We start from the raw sequence: 27,802 nt of genomic DNA on the forward strand, positions 1-27,802 counted from the left end.
GGAAAGTACATATCTGGGAGCAGCAGGCTGCTCTGCGCTCGCACTCCGGCTCGGCCGCCCCACCGCGCTCTCGCCTCGCCGCTCCCGCCGCAGCCCCAGGGCCCCTCGCCGCCGCCACCATGGACGCCATCAAGAAGAAGATGCAGATGCTGAAGCTCGACAAGGAGAACGCCTTGGATCGAGCGGAGCAGGCGGAGGCCGATAAGAAGGCGGCGGAGGACAGGAGCAAACAGGTCTGCGCCTCCCCGGCCCTGCGCCCCCCGTGCGCCCGCGCGCTCCGTCCGCCCGGTGGCCCCGAGCCCTGGCACCGGGCTTGGCACCCCCGCCCGGCCCCTCACCCCCAGGACTCGGAGAGCCACCCCCTACTCCTGGGCGGCCAGGGACGCGCGTCTAAGAAGGGGGAGGGGAAGAGAAGACTCAGGCTTATTCTAACTCTTTAGTCTCGTCTGAGGACGCTTGTTTCCCTTCTCTGGTCCCAGAGCTCGCGAAGTCAATCCAAGTCCTAGAGGCACTTGATCCTCAGGATCGGGAATCAATTTTGGATGGGGGATCGGTAGGGTTGAGGGGTTGAAGGGAATCAAGTCCAGAAAGTGTTAGTCGTTCTTCTGGACTTTTGACTGGGGAGAATATAAACTTCAACTGGGATAGAGACGGGGGAGGGGAGGAGGTCATGGATTTTTTTCCTAAGAACAAAGATAGGACAGAATAGAGAGTGCGGCCCGAAAGATAGGGAGACAGGGGCTTTTTCTGGGCCCCCAAGTTGTGGACTTGAGCCCGCTGAGGCCTCAGCAGGAGTCTCCTCCCGGGGGAGGTGGAGGTGCGGGGTGGGCCACAGTGCGGTTCCAGCTCGGAGCGAGAGGAGGTTACCCAGGGACCCTTGAGTCCCAACTCGGTGGCGCCCCAAGCCCGAGGGCCCTCAGCCAACCCGGCGCCCTTGTGTTGTGTGTGTGTCTAACACCCGGTCCGTGCCGGCCGCCCGCGCCCGCCCGCCGCTGCCCCCAGCTCGAGGAGGACATCGCGGCGATGGAGAAGCTAATGCGGGCGTCGGAGGACGAGCGGGACCGGGTGCTGGAGGAGCTGCACAAGGCGGAGGACAGCCTCCTGGCCGCCGACGAGTCCGCCGCCAAGGTACCCGGGGCGCGCGGCGCGGTGCGGCGCACGAATGGCTAACTCTGTCTCTCTCTCTTTCTCTCCCTCCCTGTCTTTCCCTCTCTCTCTCCCTCTGTCCCTGTCCTTCTGGTTCTGTGCACCCACACCCTTCCCCTGCGGGATCACGCTGCCTGCTGCACCCACCCCCCCACCCCCCCTCCCGTCCCCCACGGCCAACTCCCAGCTGGAAGATGAGCTAGTGTCGCTGCAAAAGAAACTCAAGGGCACCGAAGATGAACTGGACAAATACTCCGAGGCTCTCAAAGATGCCCAGGAGAAGCTGGAGCTGGCGGAGAAAAAGGCCACCGACGTAAGTGCACGCACACACTGCTTCCCTCACCTCCTGCCCCGCGTGGCCACTCCGGGGTCACCACACGGGCCAAAGAGCAATGGAGGAGGGTCACCTCCTCCTGCTGGACATCTGCACACAGCCCCGCCATGGCTCAGAGCACTGGATGCTGCCTGGGACTGCTACTGCACACCTTCATTTATATTTCATCCATTCCTCTTTCTTTTTTCCTCCTTCCTTCTCCCCACCCCTGGGGGTGGAGGTGGGTGGGTGAGAAGCTGGGAGCATAGAGCAGCTGAAATTGGACTTTGGAGGTGAACCTTGCCTCCCTGGTGGCAGAAAACTTCTGAGGTGTCATCACCAAGGTTTGTGCAGACAGAATGCCTGGTTTTCTTCCCTCTCTTTCCTTTTGCCATGTCTGGTGGGTGGGAAGGCCTGGGTTTCAGTGGTGGGTCTAGTCAGGATCCAGAGGGCCTGGCCTCTAGATGGAAGGAATGGCATGGTGCTAGGTTTACTCAGAAGGCGGAGCTTGATGGTGGGGCAGAGAGACACTTGAGGCCTCCTTTCTCACCAGGGAAGTCTTAATCCACCCCTTAAGATCTGCCTGGGAAGATGATACTTGCTTGGGTCTGCAGTCTGAGGGCACCAGATCCAGAAAGTAAGCTGGGAGTTATATATAGCTCAGTGCTTTATATGGTATAGTGAGCCCGCTGCCCCCTGCCCTTCCTGCTCGCCCCACCCCCACCTGTCAGCCCTCTGACAACCACCGCATAGTTTCAGGGGTGATGCATAGGCCGCCAAAGCTCTACCAGCACTTTGTCCGCTGCCCTTTGGAATCTTTTTAGCTGAAGAGCTGGCCTCTTCTGCTGAATAAGTCAAGCCAACCATTAGATTTCCAAAGGACTGACTTCCTCTCACACCATTGGATTCCATTCCAGAAGCTAATTAAGCCTAGAGGCCCAATTAGGCAAGAATTCCTTGGGAAGTTGGTATAACAATTCCAAGAATGCATGAGCACCCGGGAAAGCTATGCCCAGAAGTTGAACTACCAAGTTCAACCGCAGAATTTTTTGTATGAGAGTAAAATGCAAATTGCTGGAGGGTCTTGGGTCTTGAAATCAGTACAGGCTTTTTGTGGCGTGAAAGGCTTGAAATGTAATTTCCAAGTGTGCTTTGTAAATGAGAAATCCAGACATAGGACATTTAGAATCTGACAAAAAGAAATTTTCAGTGAAAATCAAGATTCCTGGGAAAGGGGGTTCAGGGAAGCACTGATGCACTGATTTAGCTAAAACATTTAAGTTACAAACTACCTGGCTTTAGAAAAAGAGCCAAAAAACACATATAACTCTGTGCCTGCTTTGTATAATGTAGATCAGATGTCTGCTCCGTATATGGCTAAATGGAGGATGTCTGTCTCCCCCAAATTCTCCAGCAGGACGTTTATTTAGTTTTTTCAAAAGAGCCGCTGATAGATCAAGGAGAGATATTCCTTATAAGGAAAAGAATGCAGAGAATTTGAAAATAGCCCAGTAAGACTGAAGGCAAGAGAAGGAGATAAAAAGCTACTACAATTCTTAAGGAAAAAAAGATCATAATTATTGTAATTATGGAGTGCTATCATGTCTTTATTGAATAGTCTTGTTTAAGGGAGCATTGGAATGAGGTGGGACAGAAGTGGAAAAGAGGATATTTAAAGCCAGCTGGGGCGGGGGCAGAGCCAGCAGGGGAGGGAGATTTTTGAAACTGTTTTGGTTCATTTTTTTCCACTGGAAAACTGTCCCTAATATGGGCCATCTTTTTTTTTTTTTTTTTTTTTGTAGTATATTGATCACCTTCTCCTTTAAGACATTTTAGGTTGTCTGGAACCTGTAGGGATGTTGAAGAGGTTTGTGAGGAAATGCTATATTTAGAGTAATTCCTAACTAGTAAAAATAGTCAAGATTTGAGGAGGAAGAGACAGATGTCACTAGAGAAAGGGGGAGGTGGGAGAGAGGTCAGCTTCCTGAGGTAGAATCATGTTACATTTGAGATTAAGACATTTCACTGTCATTACCAGTGTAAAACAATTTCACGTTTTTCTAATTTATCAACCTACTTTACAAATCCTATTCCAGAAGTGGGCTCTTCCTAGCTTAAAAGCTTATAATTCAGGAAGCATCCCCGAGGGTTTTGTTTTTTGTGGTTCCACCTAGGTGAGGCTCTAAGGGGATCAGGCGTTCCATTTTCTCTCTGGCCCCCACCCCTTCCCCAAGAACTGTGATGTATCTGATATTTATAGTATGTAAGTCTTTATTCCCTGTAGGTCTTTGCTTCCTAAATCAGTGATTCTCAACCTTATCTAAACAGAATCACCGAAGAAAGTTTTAAAACCCCAAATCCAGGCTGCACCCCAGGCCAATTAAATCAGAATCTCTGGGAGTGGAACACAGGCGTTAGTATTTTTTAAATAACCAGGTGATTCCAACGTGCAGCCAAGGCTGAGAACTATCCTAACCTCTTGTATAATGACATCAGCAGGAAAATGAACTCACCTGAAACTGACTTTCCCAGGTGTTTGAAGTCACTAGTTGGCTGCTTAGAGCACTTGTAAGTGTCCAGCAGTTTCCCTGGTTCCTCTTAGAAACTCCCAGACGCTCCCTTCCCCCACCCTCAAAGTTGGAGGGCCGCGGTCCAGGGCACTTGTCTAGGCGAGGCGTTGTAACCTCCCGCCTGTCCAGACGAACTGTGTGGAAAGAAAGCGAGAGGCTCCACCTACAGGATATGAGGGCCCATGCTGGGGTTGGTGAGCGTCCGCACAGGCTGTGAGCAAGTCCAAAGAAAATGAGTCAGGAAAACCAAGGAGGTTCGCCGTTAGGCTTGGTAGGAGGGGGGTTGTCAAGCATGTTCTCTTTTTCTTCATTATTCCCACACTTAAACACATCAGGAACTGACCTGAAGGGCCTTCTGGGATAAAGATGAGGAAAGAAAGCCGTGACACACAAGGCATTTAAAATCGCAGCCCAATAGGAGAATTGGCAGAGGACGGCTCCCAGAGATTGTGTCCACATTGGTTTTCATCCAGCTGTAGCCAGAGGCTTTCATAGGGTTCTGTAGCCTCCCTTGGTGTGCCTTTTAATGGCATCCCAGTCCAACCCAGCATTGGTCAGATTCCAGAAGATCGCACAGGCTGATCTAAAACCAGAGAAGATTGTAACTAGAAGGAACCCTTCAGATGATTGTTTTTATGGAAAGGAACGTGAGCCCCAGAGAGGCTGGCAGGCCTGAGATCACACAGCTGGTTAATGGCTCCAGCCTGACTCTTAAGACAGTGCCTGTGTATTTATTAACTAAAGCTATCATTTGAGTTCTTAACTATGTACAAGGTATTGTGCTAAGCGTTTTATATTATTTCAAAATCCTCACAGCAGCTCTATGAGGAAAGTACCACTATTAACCCCACTTTTACAGATGAAGCCCAGAGCAGTCAAGTTATTTGCCCAAAGTCACACAGCCAGGAGAGAACTAGGAGCCAGATTCTAACCTAGGAAAACTACATTTAGAATAGGAGGTTTAACCACTATGCAATATGTTAGTGGTTTTCACTTCGTGAATTCTGGAGGGGGAGGAGGGTTGTGATGGTGAGGATCTTGTGTTCAGGGGTTCTTTACAACGAGGAACAGTCCCTGCCGGGGCACATTCAGACCCCAAACCCCTCGCTCAGCTTCTCTCCCTCCTGGGCATGGGAATCCGGGACTCCAGAGCGGCGTACTCCTGCCGCCAGTGGGCGGCACCATCACCCTTCGCAGCCAGGTCCCTTACCCCAGGTCACCACGGAGCCGGGGAGGGGCGCTGGGAGTCGAAGTAAAATCCCTGGCGCGGTGGCCGCCCTCTGGGAAAGGCCCCAACCGCCAGGTGCCCAGCAGCGCGCCCCCCACGCCTGTCCTGCCCGCTGCCGCGAGCATGCGCAGTGCCTCCCGCGACCTGCAAATTCCGGGGATCCGTGGCGCGCGCCCCGCCCCGCCGGCTGTGCCCGCCCCCGGCGCTCGCGCACCCGCCTGCGGTTCGTCTGCGCCGCCCGGGAAGCCGCGACTTCCGGGCTGGTTTTGGGCCGCAGGGGGCGCCGCGATCGCGCGGCGCGTCCTGGGCGGGGCGCGGGCGCTCGGGAGTGCGGCAGCAGCAGCGGCGGCCGGAGCGCTTGCAGCCAGCCTCGCCCACCGCAGCCTGCCCGTCTGCCCGCCGCCGCCCCGCGCGATGGCGGGGAGCAGCTCGCTGGAGGCGGTGCGGAGGAAGATCCGGAGCCTGCAGGACCAGGCGGACGCCGCGGAGGAGCGCGCGGGCAGCCTGCAGCGCGAGCTGGACTACGAGAGGAAGCTAAGGGAGACTGTAAGGGACCCACCCATCACCCACCCCCACTCGAGGCGCCTCCTCCCCAGCCTACCCTACAGGGCCCTCCGGAGCCGGTCTTCCCTCGCCCCCACCCACCTCCTACAGGGCGCACCTGGCGCACCTGGGCCAGCTGGCGTCGGGCTCTGGGGAGCGGCCCTGCCGGTTCTCCTCAGCCCTTCCTTTTCATCTCCCTGGTCTAAAGTCAAAGCTCCGAGGGGAAGCAGGAGTGGTATTGAGAAGGTTCTGGAAGCAGTACTTTCCCAGAAGGGGCTCTATTTCTGGGGGGTTTGCGTTCGGTCTGGGTCCCCCAGGATGTGCACTTTGCGCTGCTGGAATTATTTACTCGGGGGGCGGGGAGGGAAGAGGTCCCTCCTCCTGGAAATCCGTTCCTTTAGGAAGGGGCGCTAACAGGTCAAATCTGAGCCATTGCCAGATTTGGAGGCCCGGGAGTGCTGAACTCCCCCGTCCCCGTTCACCCTTGGTTTCCTGGAAGCCTGAGACATTGACAGTGCCAGGTTCTGAGTTATACAGTATGCAACCCTTTCCCCCTTTCCTTTCTTAACCATCCCTCCTCCCAGGTTCTCTTATACAGATAGATATTCCTTTGTTACCGAGTCTTGAAAAAAGTTGGCTAAATGTCAGGGATTATTGGGTGTATTCTCTTGCCGGCTTCCCCCTTCCCCGTGTTGAATGTAATACCTGGCTTCCTTCCTTTCTCGAACTAAGGCAAATGTATCCAGCAAACAGAAACAGGATTTCAGAGAGAGTTGAAGCATTTGCTGTTTGTTGATTGTGTGTGTGTATGTGTTTTAAATCACAATACTCAAACACCTTGGGAATGTTATGACAAGCGATAATATGATGTCCAGCTGTGCTTAATACTGGCCTGTTCTAAGCTGAGTAAATCCTATTGGTTAAGTGTTTGTAACGGCAGTATGACTGGCTGCGGAAACTACAAGACTTGTTTCACTAAAAGACATAGAAACAAATGGGTCTTCTTAAGAGGAGGGCTTAACTAGAGGAAGTTTCAGATAAAATACAGACAGGAATTAGGAAATCAATAGGCAAAAGATAATTTTCTTTAGAGGACAAGTCAGCAAAGGTCTCATGGATAACTCTGAATTTGGCTGGGCAATAAATTGATTCCGATTCCCTCTCTGACTGGCTAGCAGCTGTCCTTGAACCATTAGAACTAATAGAACATGATGGATAAGAACTCTGGACCCAGACTACCACGATTTAAATCTTGACTTCAACTACTTATTATCTGTGAGACCTTGGGCAAATTACTTAACTTAGTCCCTCGGTTCCCCAGCTGAAATGTGGATAATCACAGTACCTACCTGTTGTGAGAGTGAAAGGAGGTAGAATGTGTAAAGAAATTTCAGTGGTGCTTGGCACAGCAGAGTGAGTGCTCTGTGAGTGTCAGCTGGTGTTAAAACTGCTCAGCACCTGGCGTAGCTCATTGCTCCTTCACCTTCAATTCACCACCTATTGGAGGGTCTTGAAAATGGCCTGCTCATTTCACTACATCTTAAAACACTCCATTTAAATAGTTTTAATAATTTTTCTTTTTGGAACTTGGATGGAGAGAGGATGTGGGCAGACTGGAAGGCACGTTTGGTAGGTTGGAGTGGTATTAGTGGTGGAAATCAGTAGAACTCCCCTCACCCTACTCAGAAAGGGAAGATGTGGTCCTTTACGGGAGAGCCTCCTGTTGACCTGTCCTGGTGATTAATGTTAGACACAGAAGATACATTTTATGAAAGGCACACTGTTACTTCTATACTCCCCTTCTCTTTTGTGCATGGTTCTTCTAAGAGTCTTCTTCCTGTGCCAGTTAGCTAAAGACTATGCCTTCATTCTTTTCAAAGTTTTATATTGAAAATAGTTTAAGTAGTTTCAAGTTTTTTAAGTAATTTTTGAAAACAGTCTACCTGGGTGATTGGGCACAGAACCTTGTAAGACAGCAACTTGAGGATTGGGTCAGACCATTGAAGAGAGCATTTCAGATGGAGAGTTGTTCCTAACTCATGAAACTGAAACTCACAGGTAGCTAAGTTGAGGTGGTTTCTTAGTAGTTAGTTGTCAGACATAGCTGTGAGTCAAGCCAGCAGTCACGGTTTCTCTTCGCAGCAAAGGTAAATGTTTAGTGACAAAATCATGAGCCACTGCAAAAAATATTTGACTGGAGACTTGGCCCTAAATTCAGATTCTCAAAAGTTCAGACAGGCCGTAGTTAATTGGCTCTATTACACCAGCACTTACCTTGGAAAGAGCGACCATTCCTTACTTCCGAATGGTTTGTTTCCCCGATGTGTGTGGGCCCTTCAAAATGTTGGAATGAGGCTACTTTGCTTGGTGTAATGGTTGACTCTGGGTCTTGTGACCACTAGGGTTTTGTTTGTTTTTTGTAATTATCAAGAGAAAAAGTAGCAAGAAGGAGCCAATCCTCCTCCTCCCTTTCTGGATACTACCCAGCAAACAAGGAGACTTAAAGTTGCAGCCTGTAGGTCTTAATTGGTAACTTTATTAAATCATGGGTGATTTACCAACACTCTTTAGTGTTGGTAAATATTTCTGAGACTGGGGAACTGAGAGTACATTTTGTGCTCTGGTTGGCACCCACAGGATGGCAGTAACTGGAATATATACTCGAGATTTCCGCTTTCATATGTAGGCAAGGCAGAGGCAGGACAATACCCTGTTCATATCCGTTCTCCTTCCTTATACAAATACACCTCATAAGTTATAGGCCTTGGCACAGATAGAGGAGGTTGTGTTTATCTGTTATCCATGGGAGTGCCCCTTAATGTCATCAGTGGTTTTTTTCCCCTTCCTTACCATATAAGGGCAGAAGTTTAACTTGGCTCTAGTTACTTAGTCTTACACAGCAAGTTGGGTGAAACCTTCTCTGTATAACTACAGTTTGCATGAAATAAAAAGACCTAACCTTTGATCATCCTATGCTCCACTCTGGTTCAGGCAGGACTTTAAAAACATATTCCAGAGGGTTAATTTTGAGGATATAATATTATTCTCCTAAGAAGATTATTTCTTCTTAATGGTCCTAACTGGAATATTTTTTGTAAGTAAAAATCATTGCTGTTTTTCTTTTTTTTTTTTTTTAGCTCTCTTGGCTAAAACATCTGGATTTCATGAAAATTTAGGTCTTGTAAAAGTTTTCTTTCAAATTTGATTTGGAGTACTACTTTGCTATATTGGGGCGGGCATGCCCTTGATTTCTGTGTAGCACCTTGTTGGGGGTTGGGGGAGTGGTGTGCTTGTTCTTGTTTTCTTTATAGGTCCCTTGGGGGTGGGGGTTGGGGGGACAGGCAGGCACATGCTACTCTAAGGCCCCTCACAAGTACAGATCACAACAGATCTGCAGGAAGACAATTGGTAGTCCATACTAATATAGCAGTCTCTTTTCTGAGTAGCTCGTTACATGTTGGGACATAATAGCACTTTTGAAATAAAAGAAACTAGCATCCCAAACTGAAAGACTTCGCCAGCAGTGTCAACATGTGGGCCATTGTTAGAAGCAGCTAACCCAGTACACTAAGGGTGATTTCCTTGCCTGGAAATAATTTATGTCTGGGGTCTTGACCCTTCCCAAAAGCCGTGTTACTTAGATCTGCTTTTTAAATAACAGATGGTCATGTGGCCATGGGCTTGCCCTGGCAGAGGCAACAGCAGGTTAAGTCTTTAGTAGACTGCCCAGGTGCTGTGATGAAAGGAACCTTAAAAAAATATGTAAATAATCCTCAGAACTTAGAGACTACATACCAAAAATAAAGGCTGGTGAGGGTGAGAGATACGGGCGTTTTGAACACAGAGCATAATCCAAAAAAGAGGAAAAATGAGAAAGTTGCCCTTAATTAACTTATGGAATTAAACATATCTTGACTTCTAGGGAACCAAACAAAATTGAGATCAGACCAGTACAATAGGGCCAGAGGAGCCAGTGAGAGTCCAGGTTTTTCCCAGGGGAAGCTTATGTGGAGCCAGATGCAGCCCAGACCCGGCTCTCCATTCCGGCTGTCACCTACAGGCACCCTTGCCTGTTAGCTGTGGGGCAGGAGCCATTGGCTTCTGGGATGGCGAGCAAATGCTCTGTGTCTTTATGTGAGCTGTTACCCATTAGTGTTACTTGATGCAGTTTTCAATTTTATGCCACGCCTTATTTCAGAAAGGATTGGGAAGAATTGTTTAGTGGATGATACTCGATACAATAACTACTCTAGTCCTGGTTAGGCTCTGTCACTGAGGCCTTTTTTTTTTTTTTTAATAATTTTATTTATTTATTTTTTCCCCCAAAGCCCCAGTAGATAGTTGTAGGTCATAGCTGCACATCCTTCTAGTTGCTATATGTGGGACGCGGCCTCAGCATGGCTGGAGAAGCAGTGCGTCAGTGCGCGCCCAGGATCCGAACCCTGGCCGCCAGCAGGGGAGCGCGCGCACTTAACCGCTAAGCCACGGGGCCAGCCTCTGAGGCCTTTCTTTCTGTTGGAGATTGGGGTGGGACGGCTGTAGAGCACCTGCCACTCTGACATGGGAAGGGAGAAAGACTCCAGGGGTGAGAACCACCAGTTTCAGGGCTTCCCTGAGGTCCCAGGAGGCCTTGAGGGAACGGGACAGAGCCAGCACAGGAGGAGCCGGGGACTTGGATTTTAGTCTTGTCTGCTGCTGACGGCTGTATGACCTGAGCATGCTTTAGCATTCTGGGCCAAAGATCCCTCCCTTTTCCTATTTTCTTTTTAACGAAGAGCTGGAAGAGTGGTTCCCACAGGATTTGCCAGCTTCTTTGGGTGGTGGGGCGGGGAGAGTGGAGGGGTGGAACAAGTTGTCTATTTATAGTGCAGGTTCCTGCCCTCCCCTTTGACCTCCTGAATCCGAATCTCTAGGGATAGGGCTTGGAAGTTTGTCTTTTTAATATGCATCTCCAAGTGGATTCTGACACCGAGCCAGTGGTGAGAACTGCTGGCCAATGCCTAGGGACCCTTCCAGCTAAACAACTGAGACCCTGTTTTTCGGACCACTCGCAGGTATGCTCTCTGCGTGTGCAGCATTTGTGGCTCCTAGAACAGATCTCCGTTCCCAGTCGGTGTTTGGGTGCCCTACGTGAGGCCCTATTGGCTGGTGTGCCTATAGGGCACAACCCCTAATGTCAAGAGGTCTAAGGTTCTACAAAATGCTCCTGGGGGGAAAAAGTTAGTGACATTTATAAAACAGCGTCCAGAGCTAAAGGAAAGAAGGGTTAGAGTTGGGGGCAATAAGAGGGAAGACACAGATTGATGGGGGCACCTCTCAGGTAGGGAGATCTTGTGTGCAGAGGCAGGAATGAACACCGGGTACTGTCTCCTTACCCCCCGATGCCCCGGCTATGTGGGAAGCTGGAGGCCTAGACTGGCCTGTCACCCAGAAGTTTCTTTCCTCGGAGTATTTTTTTTTTTTTAATTCTATTTATTTATTTATTTATTTTTCCCCCAAAGCCCCAGTAGATAGTTGCATGTCACAGCTGCACACCCCTCCAGTTGCTGCATGTGGGACGCGGCCGCAGCACGGCCGGAGAAGCGGTGCGTCGGTGCACGCCCGGGATCCAAACCCAGGCCGCCAGCAGCAGAGCGCGAGCATCTAACCGCTAAGCTATGGGGCCGGCCCTCCTCGGAGTATAAACAGTCTCCTTTCTGAGAGGACAAAGTCCTGAAGGCTGGGGCGCAGATCGAAAGCAGAGCAGGGAACTTAGAATGTGGTGGCTACAAAAAACACTGAAAATCTTGTTGACTTTCTCTGGCCACAGCGCCTGTGACAAGGATATTTCCCTTCATATTAAAAATAATGATAGCAAGGAAAGGGGGGAGGAAAAAAAATACTTTTTGAGTACAATACCTAGACACGCTTCTGAGGTTTTTTTGTTTTTGCTCTTCATTTTTGTTTTTAACTTTCAGAGTTGCTTGTTTGTCCCGTTTCCCCTAACCTCCACCCCCCACCATTCATAAAAGGAATAGAATTTTACTGGAAACGGAAAATACATAAAAGTGAAAAAGGCTGACCTGACCTGACCCAAAAGTATACCCTTAGTGTATATATCTCCTTCCAACTTTTTAAAAATAGGGCTAAAGACTTTAAAAAGACAGTTCCCCATACTTAAGAAATTTGTTATCTCTATTTCCCTTACCCCTCCTCCAAAAAACAACAGTCGCCTGCCAATCAGACCTAGTGGGGCCCATTACTAGCTGTGCACCGATAATGATTTACTTTGTGGGCCAGTACAGTTGTGAACTGTCCTCAATTCATTTCACATTTCCCCTGCCTCTATCAACCAGTTGTTGCTACATTTTTGAGGAGATAAAAGTATGTTTGAATGTTTTTATAGAGTCCTTCTCCAGAGTTGCAGATACCCTAATCACCTCTCTTTCCCAGATAAAACTTGGCATTTGAAATCTTACAAATGTAGATGAGCAAAGATCTGAATGTTCTCATATTCCTTTGATTCAAGGCCGTAATTGCAGCCTCTCTCTGAATTGTGTGTGCACTTCAAACTGTGTATATCATGGGTCCGTGAGCTAAGAAAGTTGCTTTTGTTTAAATTAGGTTGGTTTTATTCACTTTATTCGGTAGACATTTACTGAGCCCATACTCTTATGCATAGAACTGTGATTCTGTGCACGTAAGAAACTTATAGTTGAGTAAAGAAGACAAGAATGTAGACAGAGAAGCGGCATAGGTCCCTATGTGTGTATTGTAATTTTTAGAAAACTTCCCAGTGTGCTGAAAACCCCATCACCCTGTGATAGGCATACATTCAAAGTGGATGAGGTTAAGGAAACGGTACCTGACTAGTGAGATCCATCTTTCATTTCCATGCATAATATTTAAACAGCCACCAATGCAAGTGTATGTAACAGGCCATCATAGTCTGGCCAGTGCTCTGAGGCTCATAGTAACAAATGCTTATAGCAGTGGGTAATCACCACATCCCCAAGAAGGAAACGTCTTATTTCAGAGATAACCAAATAAAAACAGTATCTGTACTGCTTTTCTCCTAAGGAGTTTGAAACTTTCCTTATAGCAACCTTGACTTGTAAGAAATTACACTAGGCTTATGTCAAAACACTTGGGAAATTTGTCTTGGCCCTGTTCCAGTGTGACCAGTTATTCTAAAGGGGGTACTGAAAAGGAGGCAGTGGGGAGGGCGGTTCCTGGATTTTGTTGTGTCTCTGGATGGTGTATATCTTAGAACCACTGAATTTTAAAATATTTTAGTTCCTTTATAAGGCCCCTTTGAGAAAGTGGCCAGGAGAAAGGGGAACTGAGACTCCTGAGTCTGATTTCTGGCTGTGCTGCTCTTGTCTTATGTGGCTGAGGCTGAGTAAGTCTTGTCGTCTCTGTCACACCTCAGGCCCCCAGTGAGTGAGGGGTCTGTAATGAAGCTCCCCTGTAACAGTCAGGTAAAGCCAGGGTGTTGAAATCTGTGGAAGAAAGGAGCCAAGTGAGAGAGTGGCAGTTGAGGGTCTGTCTGTGTGATGAGGATTGTGGGTATTGATTTGCATATGCAGCAACATGGACATTCACTGTAGAAATCAGTGTGTGAATGTATCTGAGAACTCCACAGTTGACCAGGGCTGGTAATGCGCTTAAAGGTAGCTCAGCATGAGGCCCAGGCCCTGTCTGAAACCAGAGTTTCAGTCTCAGCCACTTCCTCAAGGTGAGACACTCACTTTTCTCCAACTCTGAAACACCTTTCGCTCTCTCTGCCTAGGCTGAAGCCGATGTAGCCTCTCTGAACAGACGCATCCAGCTGGTTGAGGAAGAGCTGGATCGTGCCCAGGAGCGTCTGGCAACAGCTCTGCAGAAGCTGGAGGAGGCCGAGAAGGCAGCAGATGAGAGCGAGAGGTGAGGAAGCCCCGTCCAGCCCAGCTCTTAGCACAGGCCTTTCCTCCTGGGGGAGCGGGAGGGCTTCTCCGACCTTTGGAGTTTCAGAGTTTTCCAGTCCCTTTGGTGGGATCATTTCTTCGGTTGATCCCAGATATAACTTTATTGATTTTGTTCATTTAACATCAGTGGAACACCTGTGTGCAAAGCACTGTTTTAAATCCCAAGGTTACAAAGAAGAAAAAGATCCTATTCCTACCCTTATAGAGCTCGCCATCCAACAAGAGCTCGCCATCCAACAAGGGCGATGGACATGTAAATGAGAAATTCTAGGGATAACATTGGTTCTTTCGTTCCTGCTGACCACAGGGCAATTCTGCATTTTTTTTTTTAAAGATAACTTTATTTTAAAATACACCAAGGAGGGCTGGCACCGTGGCTTAGCAGTTAAGTGCGCGCTCTCCGCTGCTGGCGGCCCGGGTTTGGATGCTGGGCGCGCACCGACGCACTGCTTCTCTGGCCACGCTGAGGCTGCGTCCCACATACAGCAACTAGAAGGATGTGCAGCCATGACATACAACTATCTACTGGGGCTTTGGGGGGAAAAAATAAATAAATAAAATTAAAAAAAAAAAATACACCAAGGAGGCTTGGGCCTCGATAAGTGAACTATGGGCTGTCAGTTGTCGAGTAGCCCAAAAAACAGGTGGAAGAGAAAGCACAGATAAAACAGAAATACGATCTGCAAAAGTAAATCGTTTTGGACTTAGGAATGCTGATAAGACACGTGCACCCACGTAAACGCAGTCAGATACTCGTGTCTTCTGAGCCAGTTGCCACTGTAACCTGGCTCTGCCTGACTTGCTACTCCAAGATTCAGCTTGGTGGTGGTAACGGAGAACCATGGCCATATCAACCAGGACAACTTCGTGGGTTCCAGAAGGCATTTTCTCTTATGCTCAGCTATTCAAGTTAATATATTCATGTTGCATAGAAGCACTCCATGAGACCAGAAAAGAGTTCTAAGGCTTGAGGGATAACAAAGTGGTGTGGTGGCTCAGAACACTGAGAGTGTTTATCTGTGCTGTGACCGGGGCAGGAGAATGCAATCAATTATTTTGTCCATTTCACCATCTTTGAAGTGAGTTTCTGCTCCCTGCTGCCATGGATAAAGAGTGATTTCAGACTTGAGGATTCAAGAAGCTTTTTAGCTGAAGTTTTCAGCTCCTTATTCACTGCTGCTTAGTGCTTCCTTCTCCAACAAGAGTTTTGGAATTCTTGAAGATGACTCATCGTCTCTTACAGTGTACGCATACCAGTGGTTTTGTGGCTGACTTCTTCCTGAAATACACTTGTTAGTGAACCTAAAAGGCAATCTGGTAATGTTAGACTTTGCAGTAATAAGGAATTTGGAGATCGTTTACTCCAATCCTCTGGTTTTACAGACGAGAAAACTAGGGCCCAGAGACTGATGTGTCCTGCCCAGCGTCTCACAGCCAATTTATGCTGAGCCAAAACTAGAACTCAGGTCTCCTAAAACAGATCATAGTGCTTCATCCAAAAGGAGTGGTTTATTTACCTTACTGCCTACTTAGATTTAGGTGAATGAATCTCATTTTAAATGACTTGTTTTTCCGTAAATCTGTAATATATCAGAGATCATTTAACATTTTCCAAAACTTAAGACACCATGCCATAGGACCCTAACATACACATCAGTGTTGAAGATGGTGTCAGTCCTGTCTCTCAACACCTCTATTATGAAAGAGTTCCACTAAAAGCAAAACTCATAGTTTCATGTCTAAAGCATTAGTTTGACCCCTATGAAATTGCCATTTTTTGAGGTCTAAAGTGGTCAAATATCAGCAATTTCATATGGTTCAATCTAATATTTTCATTTGTGGCTCCTGGGGTAAGAACAGCTACCTTCCTTGTAGGAGGAGGTACATAAAGATAAATTTGCTTTTTTGTTCTAACTTTGGGCTATTTTCAAGCTGAAGCTTCCCACTAGGAAAGGGAAGAAATCCCATTATTTACATAGCAAGTAAAGCGTGTCCCAGATTCCAGCAGTATCCTGACATGGTACCCTCCATTTGACGTTCGATGCCTGGACAGTTTCACCAGTGCAGTCACAATAAACAGAAGTCTATGTTTGTTTCTGCCTTCAGCTCTGCAAAGTCTTGCTTCATGGTTTGGAAAATAAAAGCAGCTCTGTGCTCTATTTTGGTCTGCCAGTTACACTGAGCCCCACAGACCACGCAGTGCGCTGTGGGTTTGTGGGGGTCAACTCTAAACCTGGGGTTTCTTCCCTGTCTTCCTTTTCAGAGGCATGAAAGTCATTGAAAGCCGAGCCCAAAAAGATGAGGAGAAAATGGAAATTCAGGAGATCCAACTGAAAGAGGCCAAGCACATTGCTGAAGATGCCGACCGCAAGTATGAAGAGGTCAGATCCTGGGGCCCAAAGCCTCGTGGACTCCCCAGCAGTAGCACTGGGGGGCCAGGTAGAGTGTACAGCCTTGCATTCTCCGGTCAAATGATCTGCTTCCTTGGCAGAAATGGTTGGTTTTGAGAAGCAGATTTCCTTTGGCTCCAGAAAATGATTCTTATTTTGATCCAGCAAGGGGATCCCAGGCTTTATTATGAAGCCAATCAGTAACACTGGGAAAGACCGAATCTTCACCTCTTCCCCCCCCACCCCCCCACCACCAAAGACAAGGACAAGAGATCTTTGGCCAGGAGAAGGGAGAGTTGGGCCTCTTGAGTCATGTGGAAGGAGCCTCTGACGCTGTTACGGTGCAGGCAGTTCTTCCTGGTGTGATTCATCTCACAAGGTCTAGTTCAGGCAGCGCAGAGACACGGACCGGTAGATGCATGGAGGCCATTTTCAGTCTGTCCTCCTCTCTCCTCAAGGTGGTAGAATCCCATTATCAAGACAGGTTCTAAGTGAATCAGCTCCTGGCCATGTCCCCATGAAGACAACCTCTATGATAACAGAGCCAACGTGACTGTTAAGGTTTTAGTTTTCCCTTATCGTATCACGTCCTGGCTATCCTGAAATGGCATTGACCCTCTTCTTTATTGTTATTATTATTGTTATCTCTAGATTACACCATGCCCACTAATTTTGAAATGCTTCAGAGGATCTCTTCTTCTCTCAGGGTCTTTCTTTCACTAAAGACAGATTTGGCTTCATTAGTCATCTCACCAGCTTATCTCATGGTAGCTTCTCTTGCTGTTTCTGTTGGCCCTTTACTTCCTCCACAGAAAGGAGGTTGAGGTACAAAGCTCTAAATCGATGGAGTTCTTAGGATTATTTTCAGTATTTTCCTGGCAGTCCCCACATTTGCAGCATAAAATGCATCATGTCTCCTCATACTGCTATTTTTGAGATGGTGAATTTTGTCTCTCTCCCTCCTTCCGCACTTTGGGCTGGGTGCTATGTAATTATACAGACTTCACCTGGGTCAGACTTAAAATAAGACTGCCCACTCATCACTAACCGTTCTGGGTCTTTGTGAGCAAAGGTCTCTGGTCTCCTCTCCACTGGCGCTCCTGATGGAGAGTTGTTTCCAGTCCACGGGAAAGAGAATCATCTTGTTTGTAGACAAGAACTCCTAGGGGCAGATGGATCCAGTCCCCACCCCCACACCCCCTTACTCAAAACTTGCAAGCCCCATGGTGTGTGTGTATTGTTTGTCCTGCTGCAGGTGGCCCGTAAGCTGGTCATCATTGAGAGTGACCTGGAACGTGCAGAGGAGCGGGCTGAGCTCTCGGAAGGGTAAGCAGGCCTGGCGCCAGGAGGCCGTGTGTGGGGTGCTGCAGAGCAGTGACTAAACAGCATGACCTTCTGGCAGCTGCACATGTACCTGTTTCAGCTCCGGGCTCCTTATGTGTTGACGTGGATGAGTTATGAGTATGGAACTCGGAGGACTTGTGTGGGGCGTCTGTGTGTGAATGTGTATATCACCGCATGCCTTACCTGCACACTGATTTTGAGAATGGCCTTGTGCATTTCCTGTGTCCACTAACAGCCAAGTTCGACAGCTGGAAGAACAATTAAGAATAATGGATCAGACCTTGAAAGCATTAATGGCTGCAGAGGATAAGGTACTGATGGCTCATGTGTGGTTTTTAGGTTTAACTGCAACCCAGACGTCTTTCAGCTTCCAATGCCTCCTGGTCCGTTTGGTGTAACGCCTGCACCTTCACTACACCCTTTGCTATCTTATCTCTTGCTTTAAGTGCTTTCTTTGGGTCCTTTATACTCCTTTGTTTTTCCTTCATAAATGCTCTTTGGTGCAGCCAAAGAAGAAGCCAAATTATCACACTTCAGAGTTGTTGGCGTTTGTCACCCCACCTTCTGCTCTTGCAGGGTTGGGGGGGCAGTGTCCATGGCAAGATTGAGCATTTTAATACCTGATGATTTGGCTACTTTAAGGCAGCACTTTGTTCTCTAGGACTCGGTTTTCATTTTTTCCCATCCCTCTCCTTTTTCTCTCCTCCTTCCTTTGGCTTGTCTCCCACCCTTTCTGCCTCTGATCGAAAACATTAGCAAATGTGCCGAGCTTGAAGAAGAATTGAAAACTGTGACGAACAACTTGAAGTCACTGGAGGCTCAGGCTGAGAAGGTAGGCCAGGAGCATGGTGTGGGGGAAAAGCATCGTTTAAGAGCTGCTCAAAAGACACCCACTTTTTCTTTTCTGAGGCTCTGCTGATGAAAGCAATAGTCCTTTAGGCATTTTAATAAATGGAATCGTTTTGAGGTGATTTCCTAATGGTTATTGGATAACAGATTCATTTTTTTTATAGAGAATATATTTTACGTTGAGTATATGAGTCATCTGTAACAATTTAATTTAAACCAACTGCCAAGTCGATAAGTTATCTTGTTCTTAACCCTTGTAAAACAATAGGCAAGAAAACAGAAAAGATATTGTAGTATGCCATTTGATATCAGAGGCTCCATTACCTCCTAAGAGATCCTCAACATCTGTTGGCTGGGCTGGCGCTTTCTTTGTATTGGAAGACAAGAGTATAGGGTGAGCTGTGGCCTGACATCTGGAACGTTCTTTCTAATTACAGTACTCGCAGAAGGAAGACAAATATGAGGAAGAGATCAAGGTCCTTTCTGACAAGCTGAAGGAGGTAATATTATGAGTGTTTTGGACAAAGCCAACTGGATTTTAAGTGAGTTTGTTTTTATGGAGCAGGTCAGGGCTTTTTTGTTTTAAAGTTACGATGATCCAAGTCAGGAATATTCATAGGTGGTCTTGGAGATCATGAGCTGTGCTAGCTGCTCATGGTGGTGACTGACTGACTGGTAGTGTCAGACCCATTTTATGGGTGCTGTGCTTGGTTTTCATTCTCTTGTTTTCCCTCTATTTGTAGCTACTGGGAATCTAAAACTTCTCAATTTTGATTGAAATACATTGAATCGTTACAGGCTGAGACTCGGGCTGAGTTTGCAGAGAGGTCAGTAACTAAATTGGAGAAAAGCATTGATGACTTAGAAGGTAAGATCTTAAGTTTTCTTTTTAATTTAATCTTTATGGTTGAATACTGACCTGGCGAAACAATCCAATCCAAGTGCATCCTCCTTGATATACTTCTTTGCTCTTGCACACTCTTCCTGTCTGTCCTTTGGGGTTTTCATTCTGTGGCTCTTAAGCTCTTGGGCCTGAGTCCTCTGCTCACCAGATGACCATTAGCCACCAGACAGGGTACGTCTCTTTTTGTAATGCCAGATCCATCCAGCTTTACTTCACAGTCTTCAGAAGTGTGGCAGGTTTATTTTTCATAGCGGGTGACGTAGTTGTAGGTAAGAATGACTAGTGTATTGTCTGTCTTTAGTGACCCCTCCTAATTGTCAGAATGGTATGGATTTGTTTTTAGACAAACTCATCTTCTTCCAAGTATGAATTCCATGTAAGGGTTTGGGTGGGGTTTTTTTTCAGTCATTAATGATCTTGGCAAATGCTCTATATCCTGAAAGGGGGTGGGTGTAATAGGGCATTGTATTCTGAGATTATACTGAAGCATTTCTCCCCTAAGATATTTAAGGTTTTGTTTTAGTAACACCCACTACATCTCACAGAAATCCTAAATGTTGAGCTCTGAGGCTTGTGAAGGGTCAGCTGTGAAAAAGAAAGAAAAGAAAGAAAAAGTACATAAAATATGTACATCAGAGGCAGAGGAGCCTAGAGTCTAGGGACTGGCGGTTGGTGCAGATGGTAACCAAGCTAGCGGAGAAGAGAGAATGACGAATGGTTGCAAAACAGTCTGCAGCGAAGATGGCCTTGCAAGCCTCCTGGACCAGTCACAGGGCAGCTTGAGCGGGAAGACCACAGGAATAGTTTACATGGCACTAAGAGATCCACGTACCGGAGGTCTAGTTTGTCAGGAAGGCAGTGGTTTGAAGGTGGAGCCAGAGAAGGATTACAGACTGTTGTCACAAATTGTTCTTCCAAAACACTGCCCTTGGCTATGTTTTCCACCGTTGTTAGTTGCAGGTGGCTGACTACTCCAGCGTAATTAAAATATGGCTCTATGAAAGAGAGGTGTCCTATTACCCACCCGGGAGACAGCCTTCTGTGGTTTTGTTTAGGCTTTAACACGGTTTACTGATATACCTCCCTACCATATTTGTTATGATTTTCATATGGAGTCTTTCTTGTTTTATTTTCTAATGGGTTTTGTTCTTTTTGTTTTTGTTTCAATTCATTTAAAAACAAAACGCACGCCTCCTGCACTCGCCACCTGCTGCGGCACCAATTCCTTCATGCATTGCCCTTTCCTTGCTGCTGTGCCGGGATGGTGTCCATGCCACCCTCACTCACCCTCCATCTCTTGATCACTCTCCATGTCCTTGCACCTCTGCCTTCCACTTCCTGGTCATAGACGAGCTGTACGCTCAGAAACTGAAGTACAAAGCCATCAGCGAGGAGCTGGACCACGCTCTCAACGACATGACTTCCATGTAAATGTTCATCCACCCTGCCTGCTCACATCCGTGCCCTCACGCTAATATGATAAACTCACTGCTGCTTCCTTCTGTGCCTCCAGAATCTCCATCTTTACACCTTTCTGTTCACTCTCTGCATAATAGGATCATCGTTGTTTTTTCACATTCTACTAATATAAAAGGCCAAGTAGATTTAAGTGTCTATACAAATCATTTTCCTTTCAGAATCCATTTATTTCAAAATCTTTGAGCTAGATTGTTCCCACCAAGCAATGAGCTGGAATGTGAGTGACTTGAGTACTATTCTTTTAGGAAATTAAACTAGGCTCAAGTAAGATTAGAAAGCCATGCAATTGTGCAGGAATGTCCCAAGAAATAACAAAAATTGGTTTCCTGATATTCAATTAAATACATGATCGTTTTCATAAAAGAAATATAAACTTAAGGAGCCCTAAAATGTCAGGTTCCTGAGCATCTGAGAGAAGGAAATTGATGGAATACAGCCTAAAGAATGGTGCCGTTAAAGATCATCTCTTCCTCACTTTTAAGAATTCTAGGCAGAAATGAACCCTCTGCCGAGTAACCAAGCCTTTAATATTCTGTATTTATATAAAAGGAATTAAAATACAATAAACACCACAAGCTGTGTCAAAGAAATGGGAAATAAAACACAGATTGTGCAGTATGAGTTTGGGAGTTAATGGCCCAGCTTTTACTACTGTGAGGCAGTAAGTATTGGAGTAGATGGTCTTGTTCTCATGAGAATCATGAGCAGACACAACTAATTTACATATTACTAACCAAACTGAGACATTAAACTTAGTCTGCTGCTTTAAATTCTCACCTGGAATGTTTCACGGGTCTTCTCTTCATGCTAATAATATAGCACTGAATTCCATATGAGCTGGAAATTCCATTTTCCAGGCCCACCTGTCATTCCTTTACCCATGCAGAAAAATGGTAGCTTGAAGAGTGTGGCATGTGCCTGCTGCCTTATAGGTTATAGAATCTCTACATTGCCCTTAGAGACACAACTGTCACCATGGAAACTAGAAAGAATTCCATGACTCTTATCTCATTTGTAAATGAGGGGGTGGATCGGATCACCATCTCTAAGGTCTTTTCTAGTGCTAAAATGTGGTGATTCTATGGGGAAAACATTTAGCATCAGGTACGATTAAATATTCTGCGAGGTGGGTTTCATCTTAAATTTGTTTTTAAATTCTGTTCATGAGTCGTCTTTAAATGGACCCTTACCAAGAGGGGGCCTGTGACGCCTCTAGTCCAGACACTGGTGGGCAAGGATGGACATCCTCCTGCAGGTGCAGCTGGCCGTGGGTTTTGCATGTCTCCTTCTCCCCTGTGTTTCAAGTGCTGCTCTCATCTGTGAGTTTGGTTTCCCTTTTTTCCATTTGTGCCACTTTTTTTCTTTTTCTCCCGCCTTTTCTCTTCATGCAGATAAGTTTCTTTGCTTCACTTCTCCCAAGACCCTTTCATCAAGCTGGACGTTCCACCTGTCTGAGCTCTGCAGTTTGTCTCTTCTCCAGCTCAGCCTGGTTCTTTCCTTTAGCATCCTGCCTTAGGGCCGGGCACACACTGTGCTTTCTATTGTACAGAAGCTCTTCATTTCAGTGTAAAATAAACACTGTGTAAGCTATTTCTGTTTGCTATTCTTTTTACTTCTTATTTATTGACATTTTAGTTTCAACACTGAATAAAACTATAAATCTGCTTCACGCATATGAGGGTTAATTTTTGGCTGCTGCTTTTTTGTTTTTCTTTTCATGCTGAACATCATACATTAATATTGAGAGTTCCTAAAGCAGTAGTTCCCTGTGGAACTTTTAGAAAATACTCATGCCTGGGTCCCTTTCAGAGTTTTGGCTTCCAAAGGTTAGAGCGAGGCCTGGGCATCTGTATTTTTTAGGGATCGTGATGGTTCTGGTATGTAGTCTGGGTTGAGAACCTCTGCACAGGCGACACTGCTTGTTGGAGTTGGAAGATCCGCCTTGAGCAGTGTCTTCTGCCAGAGGTTTAGTTTGGGATGTGGTGAGCCGCCTTTGTTGATATTTAGATGGCCTGCTTGGGAGGACGTGGCTAACTGATGAATGGCTCCACAGCCATCTCACATTGCTAGGAATTTACATATTGAGAAAGGTGAAAAAGAACTTGGATTCAAACAATGTAAGTTGAGGTTATTGTTGGTCATCCTTTTATAGCACAAAAAACTGTTAAAACTTTTTAGCAGTATATTCATTACTCAGCCACGTTCATGAAATTACATCTCAGGTTTTCTAAATATGATTACTGTGTTCAAGTCGAAATTTATTGTTGTACGTACAGAATCTTTGTGTTAATAGCTGGTTTATTCGTATGTGGACATTTTTAAAGTATAGCCATTAAAGGTGATTCTTTTTTTTTTTTTTTCCTTCCCTAAAACGTAGTTGGTGGAAATTATTCAGAATACAGTTCTATTTTATTTGGGCTTCACTGTTTCACTTCAAAAACAGCAGTTAAGTGATTTAAAAAAAAAAAAAAACACACACACACACATTGCAAAATTAGAACTTTAAAGTGATGTGGACGTTTGTTTCTTAATTTCCAACATTTCTCCTTAACAATCTGGCTGTATTTCTCCTATGTTTTAAATGTGGGTGATCTTCATCTGTTTGTGTGTAGGTTTTGTTAGCCTAAGAGGGTCAATGTACCACTGTACTCAAATAAATTTGGACAAACTGATAATCATGTCAATCACTCTATAAAGACCTCAGAGCAGAGAAAAAATACTCTTTCAGAGGGCTGTGAATTAAGTATTTTAGTAGTGGTATAGTAGACTTTTATTGGGACATTGTCTCTCCCTTGAGCATATAAAGACTTCTGTAATTTCATGGTTTTTTTTCCCTAAGGCTCCCTGGGCCTACTTTGACCATGATTCCTGCCTGGTTCTTTTTTAAATTCAGAGTAATAGATGTGGGCCCTTCTCTGAGTAACCCTGCTTCCTGCCATAGACAAAACGGCCAGTCTGCAAGTTCTGCTGAGCAGATGTTCTGTTAAGTCTGAAAGCACATCTGTTTTTTGGAAACCCTTCCAGAGACTTTCACACTTTCTCTAAGTACAATCTACAAGGGGAAATGGGAAACTGATGGATTGGGAAGCCAGATCTGGAACAGCCCAAGAAGGTGTGGTCACGCGAGAGGATAAATAGCAACTTGAGTTTACAAGAAATTGTCAGAGCCCGGGCTTCTAGTTCGGAGGGCCAGGCGATAGCTGCAGCTGCAGCAGGAGCCTTGGTTGAACCAAACCGAAAGCTTTGCTGAGTCTGGGCACTGGAGGCCCAGACATCTGGGAGGTAGAGCAGGAGAGGAAAATACTTCCAAATGTATAAACGTTTCTGGTCCCTGCCCTCAGACTACCCAAGCATCTCAGATCCATGGCAGCTGAGGTCAAGCAGGTCCAGAGGATGTGATGGGGACAGCTGTCATTTAAGCCGAATTCACATGGACCCTCTGGATTCTCTAAGGTTTCTCCAAAGTTCTTCCTTTCCAGCTTGGCCAAACATTGGCTCAGCAAACTCAAACATGCTGCCTGCCCATGGTGATAGTTCCCCCTGCAATAGTGTGAATGTACTAGCGGGGTTTAGGTTTTGCAACCCCCATATGCAAGACAGTGTGGAAAGTAGTGGGCATGTGGTAAAGAGATAAATCGGAAATGTTCTTAGCCCTCAATGGGCTGGCCATCTTATGAGAAGACAGATGAGTGAAGCGAATCTGAACGAATAGATGATGTGCGTTTAGAGTCAACGAAGAAGAGAGAATAATTCTGACTGCGAGCCACCTGCAGGAGGTAACATTTGACCAGGGTTCTGAATATTCATAAAATTTGGATGAGCAAAGAGAACAAGTCAGCAGATATTCCAAGCTAGAAAACATAATATGAACATAGCATCTTCTGCATCTCCTACTATTTATGAGAGAAAGTTAAAATAAGAATTAATCCATATCCCAACAGACCTAGGGGCTGGAGACTGGACATTTTCATTTTCCCCAGGGGTAGGATTGTCAGCTTTTCAAGATCATTAAGTAGGATGTCTGGGTCCGTGTTGTTACCGTCATTCAAAGCAATCATGTATTCTCTAGCTTGTAGTAGGTGCCAGATTCCTGTCGTTGTCTGGGCGCCCCCTGGACTGTCAGATACAGGCTGACTCTCGTGGTTGGCTTCCTTGCCGTGTGAGCAGATTACATGCTGTTGTGTAGAATTTATATCACGCTGGTCTCTGTAGATGTTTGAGACTTTGTTCATCTTATACACATCCATCTAGCGCCAAACCTAAACGCCATCCTTTTCAAGAAGTAAGCAGATGAATTTGAAGTCAGTTTTGAGTGGAAATAAGTCTTGTTCTTTTGCTGTTTAAGTAGGGTAACACACACCCGGCAGCAAGGCTGGACAAGAGTTCAGAATTTGTACCCTGTGTCATGGAGACTGGGGGAGGACACGGAGCTTAGTTCTGCATTTCAGGAAATGTTAATGCAGCAGCAGTCGCCGCCTCTTTAGTACCTGAGAGGAAAGCCAGCCCTGGGAGTGGAGATGAAAGGGGTTCCAGGAAGAGGTGAGCAGGAATGGGCAGGTTGAGGTGTCGCTGTGAGAGCTCCACTGAGCCCCAGCAAGGAGCGGGGGACGTGCTGGGCTCACCTCCAGCCCTGCCTCCGTTCCTCAGGCTCTTGCCAGAAAACGCATCCGGCTGACACACAGTGTTTTTCATGAGGTGCAAGAGGAACATCCACTCTTTCTCCTCCTCTTACCTTGTTGTTCCCTTTTCCTCCCCTCCCACCAAGAGAGAAAGCCTGGCTCTTCCTAAGTCTGCTAGGCCTTTAGCATCCACCTGCACTGGGCACGGGACAGATGACCACGGGGTGAGGGTAAACCGCTCAGCCAGTGACCGGTGCCTGAGGTGTCTCTGTGTTCTGTCTGTTAACCTCCTCTCACCAAGTCTAGCTAACCTCTCTTCCTTCTGCTCTTCTCTTCTGCTAACCTGCTTGCTGACCTGTACAGATCAACTCTACCAGCAACTTGAGCAAAACCGACGCCTAACTAACCAACTAAAGCTGGCCCTGAATGAGGATTAAACTTAAGTGGGAAAGAACGGGGCTGAATTCTAGGAGTGGAGCCCTGGGCAGGAAATCGCAGACTGTCGTTCCTCCAACTTAATAGGGTTGAAAACAGTGGCTTTCTGCAGAAATGTACACAGGAGGAAGGAATCAGCTGAAAGGCTGGCCTTGCCTGCATTTTCCTCTTGTATCTTGAATATTAAGTTCTCTTTAATCTCAAAACAGCTTTTATGGTAAAATACACTGTATATGGATAAATATTTATAAGGATCAATTCAGCACTCCTCTTTGCAACAGCAGGTCCTCTTGTTTGAACTGATACATATGAGGACCAAAAAAAGTTTTCTATTTCCTACAGAGAACTGAGTCCTGCTTTAAGCTAGAAAGCCAAATCAGAGGGGTGTGTGTGTGTGTAACTATATATATTATATATGGAATATAATATATAATATATATATTTCTATTACATATTCATATTCCTAACTTCTTAATACCTGGTATAGTGTTTGAAATACGATTAAATGTACCTATGCTTGGGCAGAATAGCTTTTGAAAAGGAGCTCATGTCAGAAGTCCCTGGTTGTCTGAAAGGTATGCTTTGATTCAGTCTAATGGTGTTGTTGGAATCTGGTGAGACTGTCATGCTAATGATAAATAGAACACTATAAGAGTAGTAAGAAGATGTCCTACTAAGTGTGCATGAAACATGTTGATAATTTCTTTTTAATGAGCAACAGAAATAAATCATTTAAAAAGTTGTCAGAAAACCTATTTATGTCGTCTTTGTTTCCTGTGAGATTGTGGTACAGCACATCTCCCAGACCTTTACCTGCCTGTGACTCAGAAATGTCTGCTGTTATTAACTCCAGTGCTGCAAGCACCTCCCCCGTTCCCATGGCCTGCAGCCAGTGAACCTTCACCAGACCCCACCTGTGCCTGATTCTGAGTGGATTGTTGGTGAAGGTTCCCCTGCCCGCTCCATGAGAACCTGCCGTGCCTGTAGTTCCTCTGGGTCAGAGACGGCTTCCCCTCTGGAGGTCCTTGTGCGGAAATGAGTAGTGTCTTCCAAGCATGCCTGGTCCTAATCATCTCACCCCATGTCTGTGATTGATGTTTGCCTGCCTAAATGCACAAACCACCATTGTGTCCAAAGTACAGCTATTCATGACTTAATTTTCTAATCCCACCACAGAGAAAGTGGCTCATGCCAAAGAAGAAAACCTTAGTATGCATCAGATGCTGGATCAGACTTTACTGGAGTTAAACAACATGTGAAAACCTCCTTAGCTGCGAACCACATTCTTTCATGTTGTTTTTGTTGTTTTGTTTTGTTTTGTTTTTTTAAACACCATGCTTACCCTGAAACCCCTTAAATGCATTTTTATTTACTTTTACCACTGTCACAGAAACATCCACAAAATACCAGCTAGATCAGGGGGTGGGGAAAACACACACACACACAAAGGCAAGCCCCTGTCAGGGCCATGATGATTCAGATGTGCCATTTCCCAGGTTGACGTTGCCACACTTCGTAGAGAGTTTAGCAACACAGTATGCTTAGTCAGTCTAGGAATCCTCACTAGAGCAGAAAGATTTCCACTCGAAGTGCCAACGATACATTCAACAGGAAGATTAATGTTGGAAACACAATCAGGTGTGGATTGGTGCTACTTTAAACAAAAGGTCCCTCTGTGGTCTTTCGTTCAATATTGTACAACTTAGAATTCCGTCCAACACTAATTTATTTTGTCTTGAGTTTTACTATGAGATGAGACTATGGATCCTGTATGCCTGAATTCACTAAAGCCAAGAGTTTGTAAGCCACGCTGCTCTCTTAAGACTATTGCCTTCTAATTGGCACACTTGCAGCTCATTATAATGCGTAGGAAGGACAGCATTCAATGTGGATTTCCACTCATCATTTCTCCATGTTAAAGATTTAGGCACTACATACAACTGGTAAAGAAAAAACATGTTCTTAAGAGTTATAACTATATGTAAACATTGTATAATGATATGGAATAAAATGCACATTGTAGGACATTTTCTAAA

General features: G+C 46.1%; 1 protein-coding gene across 21 annotated transcripts; it reads left to right on the plus strand.

Moving 5' to 3' along the window:
• TPM1 (tropomyosin 1) lies at positions 1–27,802 on the plus strand. Of its 21 annotated transcripts, none has more exons than XM_087428165.1 (9): positions 1–233; positions 1,003–1,128; positions 13,572–13,705; positions 16,010–16,127; positions 17,392–17,462; positions 18,237–18,312; positions 18,767–18,829; positions 19,128–19,197; positions 25,695–26,521. In XM_087428165.1, exons 1-9 carry the CDS (start codon positions 120–122, stop codon positions 25,766–25,768), a joined length of 846 nt encoding a protein of 281 aa, XP_087284291.1. In that variant the 5' UTR covers positions 1–119; the 3' UTR covers positions 25,769–26,521. The 21 variants fall into 21 exon arrangements, with proteins under 21 accessions (XP_087284291.1, XP_014636279.2, XP_004421712.1 ...); XM_014780793.2 differs by lacking the exon at positions 25,695–26,521 and adding an exon at positions 20,582–21,488 and having other exon boundaries at positions 2–233; XM_004421655.3 differs by lacking the exon at positions 25,695–26,521 and adding an exon at positions 26,943–27,802 and having other exon boundaries at positions 7–233.

Source organism: Ceratotherium simum, chromosome 3 (assembly GCF_057802395.1).
Source record: "Ceratotherium simum simum isolate JZ-2026a chromosome 3, ASM5780239v1, whole genome shotgun sequence".
Lineage (NCBI taxonomy): Eukaryota > Metazoa > Chordata > Mammalia > Perissodactyla > Rhinocerotidae > Ceratotherium > Ceratotherium simum.